We start from the raw sequence: 12,776 nt of genomic DNA, 5'->3' as shown, positions 1-12,776 counted from the left end.
GGTCACCAGGCTGCTTCACCAATGTCACTGACCGTGAGAACTCCCAGGCATTCTGGAACAGCACCACTAATTGCATGGGGGACATGACATCAGACCATAATAAAAACAAGAAATGCTGGAAATATTCGGCAGGTCTGGCAGCATTTGTGGAGAGAGAAGCAGAGTTAACGTTTCAGGTCAGTGACCCTTCATCAGAACTGGGTCACTGACCTGAAACGTTAACTCTGCTTCTCTCTTCACAGATGCTGCCATACCTGTTCAGTATTTCCAGCATTTCTTGTTTTTACTTCAGATTTCCAGCATCTGCAGTATTTTGCCTTTATTATGACATCAGACCAGCCTGGGAGCCAATCTGGATCAGCTGTTCACACTACAACACCACCCTCATCCCCCTCCAAAAAGAAAACACACTCACAGAGGGGTATGCATTGGATCCAGCATATTTATTTTTAAGAAAATGTTCAGCATTTTAAAAAATATATACACACCTAGCAGATCCTCCATGGCATTGTTTATGGTAAGTCAGACAATACACTGTTTCATAACCAGAATGTTATACCGTGTTATGCACAAAGATACAGCTTATGTTTAACCTGGCTACATAGTCTCATTGCTACTTATTCATAACAAAGCTGAGATTAATTGGATATTTATTACCGGTCACAGACCTGAAATATTAACTCTGTTTCTTTCTCCACAGATGCTGTCTGACCTGCTGAGTATTTCCAGCATTTTCTATTTTAATTTCAGATTTCCAGCATCCGCAGTATTTTGCTTTTGTATTGAATGTTTATAACTGTTGGTAAAGACAATTTGTATACTGTTAAGTGGCCTTAAATTTCCAAGTAAGATTAAAAGCAATAAAATTGCACATATGTATTTGACACTTAAAAGTGACTGACTCAATATTTCTATGGATTAGCAGATCACCCATGACATTACTCACACCAAGTCAAAGGATAATCTTTGTATGATTATTTAAAAAGTGGTATCTACAAATTCCAATAAGGGATTGTTTAGTTACATGTTTAAATACTGATCCTGAAGTGTAAGTGCACCTCTGATTACTGTGCCCTGTCAAAGTTTTGTAATGATAATGAAACCCTCAATTTTTTCCCAGATTCCCTCAGAATATGGATCACCTTTTTAAATAAATTTGTTCCTGGGATATGGGCAAGGCCAGCATCTTTTGCCCATCTCTAGTTGCCATGACGAGAAGCTGGATACAACGGAGTGGCTCGCTAGGCCAATTCAGAGGTCAGTTAAGAGTCAAGCACATTAGTGTGGGACTGGAGTCATATATAGTTACGACTGGGTAAGGATAGCAGTTTCCTTCCCTCCCTAATAGACATTACTCAGCCTGTTGGAATTTTACAACAATCTGACAGCTTCATGGTCACTTTTATTGGTCAGCTTTTTATTTCCAAATTTTTAAAACTGATTTCAAATTATCAAACTACCATGGTGGTGAACTCGTGTTCACTGGATTATTAGTCTAAGCCTCTGAATTACATGTTCAGTAATATAACCACTACCTGCAACTGTTGTTGGCCATCTTACTGTAAACTATGCAATTTTAATTGCTTTCAAACTAGAATCAAGTTTTCTTATGGGGTAACATTTAAAGAAAGAGTGTGCATTCATGTAGTTCCTTTCGTGACCTCAGGATTTCCCTAAGCTTTTCTCAACCGATGAAGTCACTGTTGTAATGTAGGCAGACGGAGCAAGGTCCCACAAAGTGATGAAACAAAAGACCAGATAGTCTCTTTTCAGTGATGTTGTCAGAGATAAATATTGACCAGGAGAACACCACTGCTCTTCAAATAGTGGTACGAGATCTTTTACATTCCCAAAAGGCCAGAGAGGGCTTCTATTTAACAAACTCATGAGAAAGATGGCATCTCTGACAGTGCAGTAGTGTTAGGCTTGAAATTGTGCTCAAGTCTCTGGGGTGGGCTTGCACCGATGACCACCTGCCTCAGGTGAAAATGTTACCCATTGAGCTAAGGCTAACTGTCTTATTTACACATTGTTGGCATCATTAATAAAGGATAACATTTGTAACATGAGATATTATATTAACTTATACTGTATTTAACTAGGGCAGTGCCATAGCATAGTGTTCTATGTTGCTGTGCCACAGAATGGTATGGCTCCTAGATCACATTATAAGCTATTCTAAGCAGATGTAGTCACAAACCTGAGGCCAGTGATTTATCCCAGCAATTAAGAAAAAAAGAGCAAAATGAACCATTGCAAAGCACTTTTATATACCTTTTAGCTCTTAAATGATGTTACAAGTATGGGAACATACTGACTGTCAATGACAGAAATTTAATGCAACACAAAGTTAATTGAAAACAAGACAAAAGTATTAATAAATTGAGAAGTAACAGAATAAGTTATCAGAAGTACTGTTTGGAGAGCTGTAAATGGTTACCACTGTGGCAATGGACAAAACATACTTTCTTGATAGTATAAATGTTTTTTTTAAAACTAAAAATAGCTGGCAGAGTGGTGCTGTGAGTAAAAGTTGAATTTCTAAAGTACAAATGGCCTGCTCCTGCATCAAAAGTGTTGTTTTTGTTTGCATTACAGGACTGTGGATGAATTTACATTCTGACGAAGACTTGCAACAGTACAAATAAAGTTTTGTTTTGTTTTTAAATTGGCAAGACTGAAATTAAATACCAGTCCATGCTCCAAACTGGGGATGGGCTTTCCAATAAAAAAAAAAGTACAAAGCAACTGACTCCCACAATTACCTGGATTATAATTCCTCCCACCCTGCTTCCTATAAGGGCTCCATTCCCTGTTCCCAGTTTCTCCCCCACATCCTGCCAGAACATCTTGCTGAATCCTTCATGTCAACCTGCTCTTTTCTTCTATTTGGGCCACTAAAACCTCCTCTACCTTTGCCAGTCTTTTATGCTTCCCCTTCAACCAGACTATTCACCACCCCTTTCACTTTTCACACAATCTATGTCTTGCATATGTCCTTTGTTTCTCTCATTATACTTCCTATGGTCTACAGTTTATATTACTTCTGCTATTGGACTATTTCTAATTCCTATGTGATTGCTTCTTTTCACTTGCTCCTCCTCTCCCATGTCCTGTTCTTTTTTTAAATGCTGTTCATTAATATTTTCCAGTTTTGATGAAGGTCCATACCTGAAACATGACCATTAATTTATCTATAGTCTTCACAGATGCTGCCAAACCTGCTGAGTATTTCCAGCCTTTTCTGTTTCTATTTCAGTACTTTGCAGTGATTAAGTCTGCAGATTGTATGTACCAAAACTTATCTTACTGCGTTCATGGCGCATGTAATGATGCGTGCGATCTGTTACCCTTAAAAGCCCACCCCCTCCAATGTACCAGGATATGCTGCAGTGTGGTCCGATGGGAGTTGACTGCTCTCTGGTTATGTCACTACATGGCCAAGCTTCAAGTGAGAATCTAGATCATGTGTTGATAGGAGGCTGGATGGAGAGAGGGAGGGTATGCAGAAATCACAGATAAGCCTAATTCTGTGCCCACACATGTGCATTTTCCAACAGGGATTACTAGAAAGTGATCAGCATAGGAAACTCTGGTTGATTTTTCTCCTCTCTAACCTAGGGTTTCCGAGGCCAATTGTAGCAACCCAATCACTACTACAGCTGAGATAACTGGACTCGGCACAGGCCAGGGATCAATCAGGGAGCATCTGGCTTACAAAGCTCAGTATTGCAACTTAAAGTCCACTTAGCCGCTGAATCGGCAGAAGAGCTCAAAAAGGTGGTTGAGAGAATCAGACAGTGACGAGTTACAGAGCACCTGAATCACACTGGCTTGCTGGAGCATTGTGAAGAGTTAGTCTCCAATAGCTATTACTTACAAATTTGTAAGTTCCATCTTTTAGAACACATTTTAGTACAACTTGATCAGAAATGGTGTACAGAGGAAAGTTTCCCACACGGTTACTGTGTCAATACATAAAATCTAGATAGAGGCAGACTCTGCAAATAAAAAGAAATGGTCGTGGAGTTCTTGCCCATTTCTGGGTTTTTTTTGGGGGGGTGGGAAATGAATAAACCTACCAGTAAAATCACACTGTGTACACTTAAAAGCATCCTCATAATGGCAGGCAGAATGCAAATCTCTGACGTTCTCAGAGGAATAAAAGGACGGGCACTTTGGACAGTAAAAGAGGTCTGATTTTTGTTGGTGGGTGACTTCATGCAGTTTCCAAGCATTTTGTCTCGTGAATACTTTCTTGCAGAATGAACAACTATAGGTCCGCCTTTTGAAATTGTGACTCTTGAGGTGCTGTTCCATCAGGTTCCACTCAGTCGTGCTGGAACTGCAGTGCATGCATTTAAAACCGGCGTCCCTATCGTGACAGTTCAAGTGAAGGTCATAAATGTCTTTTGACTGCAAGTCCAGGTTGCACGTCATGCAAATATAATGTTCATTTTTTGAGCCACTTTGAGAGTTTTCAGCATTATTGGAACATTGATTTTCATTCCGCTTTTTCTTTCTGAGCTGCCTTTGCTTCTTAAGAATTGCACGATCGCCATTGGCTTCCAAGCTCACCATATGACTTTTATTATTATTGGATATCCGACAGAGGCCTAGTGTCATAAGGTGCTCTGACTGAGCTTCCTCATCATCTTCAGGCACAGCTGTCCCAACTGGGGTTGGCTGTGGCCCTGATGCCACAGAGTGGGATCCATCTAATTGAAAAGGTGCAGACTCCTCTTCAAACAACGTGCTGACCTCGCATGCATCAGCAGCATGCAGATTATCATTATGTCCTCCCAGTCCCATTTCACAGGACACTGGGCTAATGTTGTGAAGCATCCTGTACATAGGAAGAAGAAAAGATATCCTCTCTAGGTTGTCCACAATAATATCCTCAGCCACCTTACTTTCAGTGTCCATGTCTACATCAGTGCTGTACGAGGAGTCATGTTCTGTCTGACATGTGCCAGATATCTTCTTAGAAAGCTGATCATTAGCCTTGGGTTTGTGAAGGTCTTCAATGTGTGAGTTCATTTTGATCTTCAGGCTGCAGGTGAATGCACAGATTTTACATCTGTAAACTTCAATAAGGAATATCTCCACAAAGTTTTTAAACTGGTGCTCAATGCCTTCTTCCATATTGCTTATGCATAAACTTGCTGTAGTAGTCTCTTCTCGCAAATGTAAAGTCACTGGCTGAATGTTCTGGAAGACAAATTTTGCTTCATTCATCTTCAAAATAAACATATCTGTGAATACAGATTACAGATTGAAATGGCAAACTGTGAAATCCATTACATTACCTACTGTTTAGTTTTCACTGCTGGGTAAATCCTACTTCAAAGTTTATGATGTGGAAAATTGCAGCAGAATATAACTCTTAATGCAATTCACAAAGTAAAAAATACTCTCTGGGGAAAGTCTTACGATAGTAAAGGTCAAGGACAATTAGGTCTACATTTTTGGATTGTGAGGTTTGTATTAGACGTGCTAGCCAAAATTGAGGTCGTTAAATAAATCAAAATAGCAAAGAAACCAAGGATTGAAATTCCTTGTGTCAGTAACTTTAGCAAAAATGTTGGTATGATTCCAGGATGAGATCTCCCATAATGTACTCACATTGACTTTATCCCTAAAGTTAATGGGCTCAATTTCCATCCTTTCATCTTACACTCGCCTAAACTGGTGCATGGTGTAATATTGTACACTTTCTTGGATTATGAAACTTCCTGGATCGCTAAAAGTGAGTTACACAGGTTGATGCTGTGTACATGGTTTGTTCATCTACATAAAGATAAACATCCATCCTAATTCTGACCTAAAACTATGCACATAAAGACACAAGCAAACTCCTGCTTCCATGCTAGTACCAGAACCTGGAACCAAGACTGTTAGAGCCTGTCTTCTCCCAAATACTGCCAGACCCTTGCTACCTTCAGCAACATCATAAAAGTGATCCACTATTAATTAATAAAATTCATAGCTCAATTTATAACTTCACATTTATTACAAACATCCATTTTGCCTGTGGCCAATGACACAGGGCATTTACTAATTACGTCATTTTAACAATCACTGTTTCAGGGAACATACAGAACTCGGGAAAAAACTTTAAATGTTAAAACATTAACAATTTTTGGGGCGGCACAGTGGCGCAGTGGTTAGCACCGCAGCCTCACAGCTCCAGCAACCCGGGATCAATTCTGGGTACTGCCTGTGTGGAGTTTGCAAGTTCTCCCTGTGTCTGCGTGGGTTTCCTCCGGGTGCTCCGGTTTCCTCCCACATGCCAAAGACTTGTAGGTTGATAGGTTAATTGGCCATTATAAATTGCCCCTAGTATAGGTAGGTGGTAGGGAAATATAGGGACAGGTGGGGATGTGGTAGGAATATGGAATTAGTGTAGGATTAGTATAAGTGGGTGGTTGATGGTCGGCACAGACTCGGTGGGCCGAAGGGCCTGTTTCAGTGCTGTATCTCTAAACTAAACTTCAACCATTGAGCCACCTTCGTTGAGTAATTTCTCAAGTCAAGTATTCTACCCTTCCTCTTAAAAATGCTAACTCCACTTCTATCCTTCAAACTCCTAATTTTCAAAACATATAACAGGACTCCTTTGCAAAATGACTGGGCCTTTACCAAAAGTGTTGCACCTCACTACCAGGTCCGATAGTTTTCTGAAAATGCTCCATGACCTTTACTTGCCAACATTATTTTTTCAACTCAAACACTTTACACAATGGCCTGTGCTGTGCTTTCTGTCACTCACGGCATTTATACAGAAAGTTCCCCAACAGTTGTCCCTTGTAAAACATCAGGGTAACCGTCAGGAAGTAACCAGGGCAACGAGAAAGCGTTAACCCTCACATACTGTGCTACAGGGATCGGTCGTCAGGTTTATTACTAGCAAACTAATTTAAATTCTTGCTGATAAACTTATTAACAATAGGATTACAGACCTCGGAAAGGCTCGCAACTTTTCTGAGCTAATCTTCTGATTGCAGCCTCACAAAATGGGAACTTTTCTCCTTAGCTCTTGCTGTGCCTGACTGTCATTACACCAAACAGCACCGACATATCCTCCTGTCTTCCGGGACAGGAAACAGCGCCCGACCCAGGCTGGCGCATGCGCTCTGCGAGGGGTTGCAGTCCCTCCGGTGACGTCAAAAGTGCAGACAGGGAACTACAATTCCCAGAATGCAATTGTGACGTCACTGCAGTCCAATATACCACTGCCAATCCATGATCAGGGGGACTTTGTCCCTGTTAGTAACAACTGGTTAATAAAAGTTTAGCAAAAGTATTTTCTACACACAACTACTGCTGCTTCTTTTTGTTAGGAACATAGGAACCGGAGTAGGTCAGTTAGCCCCTCAAGCCTGTTCCGCCATTCAATGAGATCATGGCTGATCTGCAACCTAACTCAATATACCCGTCTTTACCCCATATCCCTTAATATCTTTGGCTAACAAAAGTCGATCAATCTCAGATTTAAAATTATTGGACCTAGCATCAATTACCATTTGCAGAAGTGAGTTCCAAACGTCTACCCCACTTTGTGTGCAGAAGTGTTCCCTAATTTCACTCCTGAACGGTCTGGAGTAAACTAGGGGTATGCTCTGTTCCTTTAAAGAAAAAGACTTGTGTTTATATTGTACCTTTCATAACCTCAGGACATACTTTAGGAATGTAGGAAATGCGGCAGTCAATTTGCATACAGCAAGCTCCCACAAACAGCAAATATATTTATAGACCAGGTAATCAGTTTTTGTGATGTTGATTGAGGGATAAATATTGGCCAGGACGCTAAGGATAACTCCTTGCTCTTCTTCAGATAGTGCTATGGTATCTTTTACATCTTCTAGGAGAGCAGTCAGTGTCTCAGTTTCTTTGTCTCATCTGAAAGATGGCAACTCTGACAGTGCAGTATACACCCTCAGTACCACATTGGAGTGTCAGCCTAAATTTTTCTGCTCAAGTCTCTGGAATGGGACTGAACTTACAATCTTCTGACTCAGAGGTCAGAGTGTTACCAACTGAGCTACAACTGACACTTTGGGTTGTTGGTTTCAAGAAGTGATGTTGGATTGAACTTATAGGAAAGGTTCTGTTCATATATTTTTTTACATCTATCAGGCACATTACTGGCATTACAGTTGATTATTAATTTTACATGATTAAGCAATTACTTTTATGTAGATCTGTAACTTTGCAGAATGCATTTTCCTATCCTTAATTTTATTACAGTTTCACCCTGTATGATTTTAGGTGAAAGTTAGAAGCACAGCAAAGTAATTCTACCTACACCAAGGAACACATGTCAATTGTATGTGCCATTTGTATTATTACAGTACCTGTATTACAATTTTGTATTTAAGAACTTGTTAAAAGCTCAATGGGTCCATCTGGTGACATGTTGATATGCAAACTGGGATGGTCAACACAGAGCCTCAGCCTGCCTGGGTTGGGGAGGAGAAAATCAGCCAAGGTTACCACTCCTGATCACTATCCATAATTAGCTAAATATTTATGGCTAACGCATGATTAAGATCAAATCATTATTAATGGCCTCAGACACGATTAAAAAGAGACCGACTTCAAGGTAGATGGGAGAAATGCAATGAATGTAGTGTACATGGGCTTCAGGCAAGCCTTTAACAAGAAGGGAGATTACTAGCGAAGTTTAAGGAATATAAGGTGGATAGCAAACTAGGTTAACATTTGGTAAGAACAGACAAAACATAAAATAGGAGTTATGTTCAGTTTTTCAAAGTGGATGGAAGTGGGTAATACTGTCCCACAGAGTTCAGTTTTGGGGCCATATTTGTTAAATGTGTATATTAATGGTTTGGATATAGGACTAGAGGGAAGGGTGTTGCAATTTGCAGATGATACTAAAATAGGAACTACAGTTTTGGAAAAACAAAGGGCTATTGATAAGATGAGGAATGGGCTAAAAGGTGGTAGACGGAATTCAATGTCAGTAAGTGTGAGTTGATGGCTCAGTCATAGAAGATAGAGGGTAGCAGTTGAAGGGTGCTTTTCTGAATGGAGGGATGTGACTAGGGATCAGTGCTGGGACCTTTGCTCTTTGTAGTATATATAAATGATTTGGAGGAAAATGTAGCTGGTCTGATTAGTAAGTTTGCGGACGATACAAAGGTTGGTGGAGTTGCGGACAGTGATGAGGATTGTCAGAGGATACAGCAGGATATAGATCGGTTGGAGACTTGGGCGGAGAAATGGCAGATGGAGTTTAATTTGGACAAATGTGAGGTAATGCATTTTGGAAGGTCTAATGCAGGTGGGAAGTATACAGTAAATGGCAGAACCCTTAGGAGTATTGACAGGCAGAGAGATCTGGGCATACAGGTCCACAGGTCACTGAAAGTGGCAACGCAGGTGGATAAGGTAGTCAAGAAGGCATGCGGCATGCTTGCCTTCATCAGTCGGGGCATAGAGTATGAAAATTGGCAAGTCATGCTGCAGCTGTACGGAACTGTTGATGTTCGGCACAGACTCGGTGGGCCGAAGGGCCTGTTTCAGTGTTGTATCTCTAATCTAAAAACTTTAGTTAGGCCACACTTAGAATATTGCGTGTAATTCTGGTCGCCACACTACCAGAAGGACGTGGAGGCTTTGGAGAGGGTACAGAAGAGGTTTACCAGGATGTTGCCTGGTCTGGAGGGGATTAGCTATGAGGAGAGGTTGGAAAAACTCGGATTGTTTTCACTGGAATGACGGAGGTGGAGGGGTGACATGATAGAGGTTTACAAAGTTATAAGCGGCATGGACAGAGTGGATAGTCAGAAGCTTTTTCCCAGGGTGGAAGAGTCAGTCACTAGGGGACATAGGTTTAAGGTGAGAGGGGCAAAGTTTAGAGGGGATGTGCGAGGCAAGTTCTTTACACAGAGGGTGGTGAGTGCCTGGAACTTGTTGCCGGGGGAGGTGGTGGAAGCAGGTACCACAGAGACGTTTAAGAGACATCTTGACAAATACATGAATAGGATGTGAATAGAGGGATACAGTTCCCGGAAGTGCAGAAGGTTTTAGTTTAGGCAGGCATCAAGATCGGCGCAGGCTTGGAGGGCCGAATGGCCTGTTCCTGTGCTGTACTGTTCTTTGTTCTTTATTCTTTGATGCAGTTTGGTTAAAAAGAAATAACAGCATAAATTATATTTTTGAATAAAAGTAGATTTGATGCTGTGGAAGATCAGAAGAATTGTGGGAACAGGTTTACAGGACATTAAAGGTAAAACTTCAGGTTGATACATACGAACATACGAACGTACGAATTAGGAGCAGGAGTAGGCCGCTCAGCCCTTCGAGCCTGCTCCGCCATTCAATAAGTTCATGGCTGAACTGATTTCTCCACATTACCACCTACCCCCGATAACCTTCCACCCCCTTGCTTATCAAGAATCTATCTACCTCTGCCTTAAAAATATTCAAAGATTCTGTTTCCACCTCCTTTTGAGGAAGAGAATTCCAAAGACTCACAACCCTCTGAGCGAAAAAATTTCTCCTCATCTCTGTCTTAAATGGGAGACTCCTTATTTTTAAACAGTGACCCCTAGTTCTAGATTCTCCCACAAGGGGAAACATCCTTTCCACATCCACCCTGTCAAGACCCCTCAGGATCTTATACGTTTCAATCAAGTCGCCTCTTACTCTTCTAAATTCCAGCAGATACATGCCTAGCCTGTCCAATCTTTCCTCATAAGACAGCCCGCCCATTCCAGGTATTAGTCTAGCAAACCTTCTCTGTACTGACTCCAACGCATTTACATCCTTCCTTAAATAAGGAGACCAGTACTGTACACAATACTCCAGATGTGGTCTCACCAATGCCTTGTATAGCTGAAGCATAACCTCCCTACTTTTGTATTCAATTCCCCTCGCGATAAACAATAACATTCTATTAGCTTTCCTAATTATGTGCTGTACCTGCATACTAACCTTTTGCGATTCATACACTAGGACGCCCAGATCCCTCTGCATCTCAGAGCTCTGCAATCTCTCACTATTTAGATAATATGCTTCTTTTTTATTCTTCCTGCCAAAGTGGACAATTTCCCACTTTCCCACATTATACTCCATTTGCCAGATCTTTGCCCACTCATTTAACCTATATTAATCCCAATGTAGCCTCCCTCTATGTTCTTTTCACAACTTACTTTCCTATCTATCGTTCTGTCATCATCAAATTTAGCAACCATACCTTCGGTCCTGTTAAAGGCTGTTAAAAAAAAACTAAAGAAATTTTGGGTTTTATCACTAGATACAAGATATAAAATCAAAGAGGTAATGGTGAGCCTATATAAAACCTTACTAAGCTGTCAGTTAGAGCACAATGTGCAGAATTGGGCTTCACACTATCGGAAGAATATTGAGGCTTCAGAGAAGGCAAAACACAGATTCACAAGGATGAGGGGATATAAATATGAAGCAAGACTTGAAAAATTGAACTTTTTACATGAAAGCAATACAGATTACAGTATGATAGAAGTGGTTAAAATTATGAAAGGATGGATCAGGGTAGATAGACTGTTTCTAGTAGTTGAGGGGTCAATAACAAGTGGCTATTAATACAAAATTTCATGCAAGAGATTTAGTTAAGAGAGCAAGATAAACTTCTTGACACAGAGTTGTGAGGCTGTGGCATTTACTTCCACTGTTAAAGGATTAACTTACATTTATATAGAACCCGTCATGGGCACAGACACGATGGGCCGAATGGCCTCCTTCTGTGCTGTAACCATTCTATGATATTCCAAAGCACTTCACAGCCAGTGAAGGATTTTTAAAGTCACTGTTCCAATGTAAGGAAACATAGCAGCCAATTTGCATAGCAAAGTCCTACAAACAAATCAGATAAATGGTATCAGTGATATTAGATGAGGGATAAATATTGGCCAGGACACCAGAAGAACTCCCCCACTATTTTTCAATTAGTCTCCCAGGATCTTTTACGTTCACCTGAGAGGACAGGGGAGGTACCATCAGAAAGACAGCACTTCTGGCAGTAGAGCACTCCCTCACTGAGGTGTCAGCCTCGATAATGTGCTTAGTTCCTATAGTGAGTCTTGAACCCACGGCCTTTTGACTCAATGGTGAGAATACTATCACTAAGCCAAGACTATTATCTTAGCGGATGAAGCTATATCAGAATTCAAGATTAGATTAGACAAGGAGTTGAGGGATATGTGTTCAAGATATTTGCTGGTGTGGAGTTTTACTGCTTGAGCTGATTGGCCTATTTCTGTGCTGTAACTTCTAGGTATGTCATTGCATAACCAGTTACTTCAGTGATGTACACTCCCCCATGGCACAAATGAGTAGCCAAGCTACACAGGCAAGGAAGTCTGTGCTGTGTTAACTGAAACCAGCTGAGGCTAACGATGGAGTTGCTGCAATTTGATGTTAGTGCCTCTGGGTTAGAAATTGGCCAGGGCTTTTCCTCTTGATTACTATTCAGTGATCGAAGCCAAGTAGGAACAAAGAGATCTGTGAGGAATTCTGGAGCAGAAATCAAAATCATTTAAACTAGGCTGGGAGGAGAGAGCAAATAGAAAGCAAAATGCTGGAAAAGACAAATTTCAGGGTAGCAGACAGTCAACAGGTGGGTATGGACAATAATAGTGCCAACTGGGCTACTGGTTTGTGATATTTAATAGCATCACATGGCTAAGATCATTGCCTTCCTCTAATTACAGGATCAGATCTCTGGTTTATATTGTAATCACTCCTCGAGGCGGCCAACATCCCCAGCT

At 40.9% G+C, this 12,776-nt stretch overlaps 1 protein-coding gene across 3 annotated transcripts in view; it reads right to left on the bottom strand.

The window, feature by feature from the left end:
* si:dkey-154p10.3 (oocyte zinc finger protein XlCOF6) overlaps positions 1-7,081 on the bottom strand; it is a 59,189-nt gene extending 52,108 nt beyond the window's left edge. For 2 of the 3 annotated variants that reach the window (XM_068054623.1, XM_068054602.1), the window contains exons 1-2: positions 6,963-7,081; positions 4,083-5,255 (exon numbers count right to left, since the gene is read on the bottom strand). In XM_068054623.1, the coding sequence (XP_067910724.1) occupies positions 4,083-5,253 (1,171 nt within the window). In that variant the 5' untranslated portion in view covers positions 5,254-5,255; positions 6,963-7,081. The remainder of the gene's footprint in view (positions 1-4,082; positions 5,256-6,962) is intronic. The other variant, XM_068054613.1, reaches the window with a different exon arrangement.
* Between the last annotated feature and the right edge of the window lie 5,695 nt (positions 7,082-12,776).

This window comes from Heterodontus francisci, chromosome 2 (genome assembly GCF_036365525.1).
Source record: "Heterodontus francisci isolate sHetFra1 chromosome 2, sHetFra1.hap1, whole genome shotgun sequence".
Classification (NCBI taxonomy): Eukaryota; Metazoa; Chordata; class Chondrichthyes; order Heterodontiformes; family Heterodontidae; genus Heterodontus; species Heterodontus francisci.
Note: the sequence above shows the minus strand (reverse complement) of the source record. Positions and strands in the feature narration are given on the sequence as shown.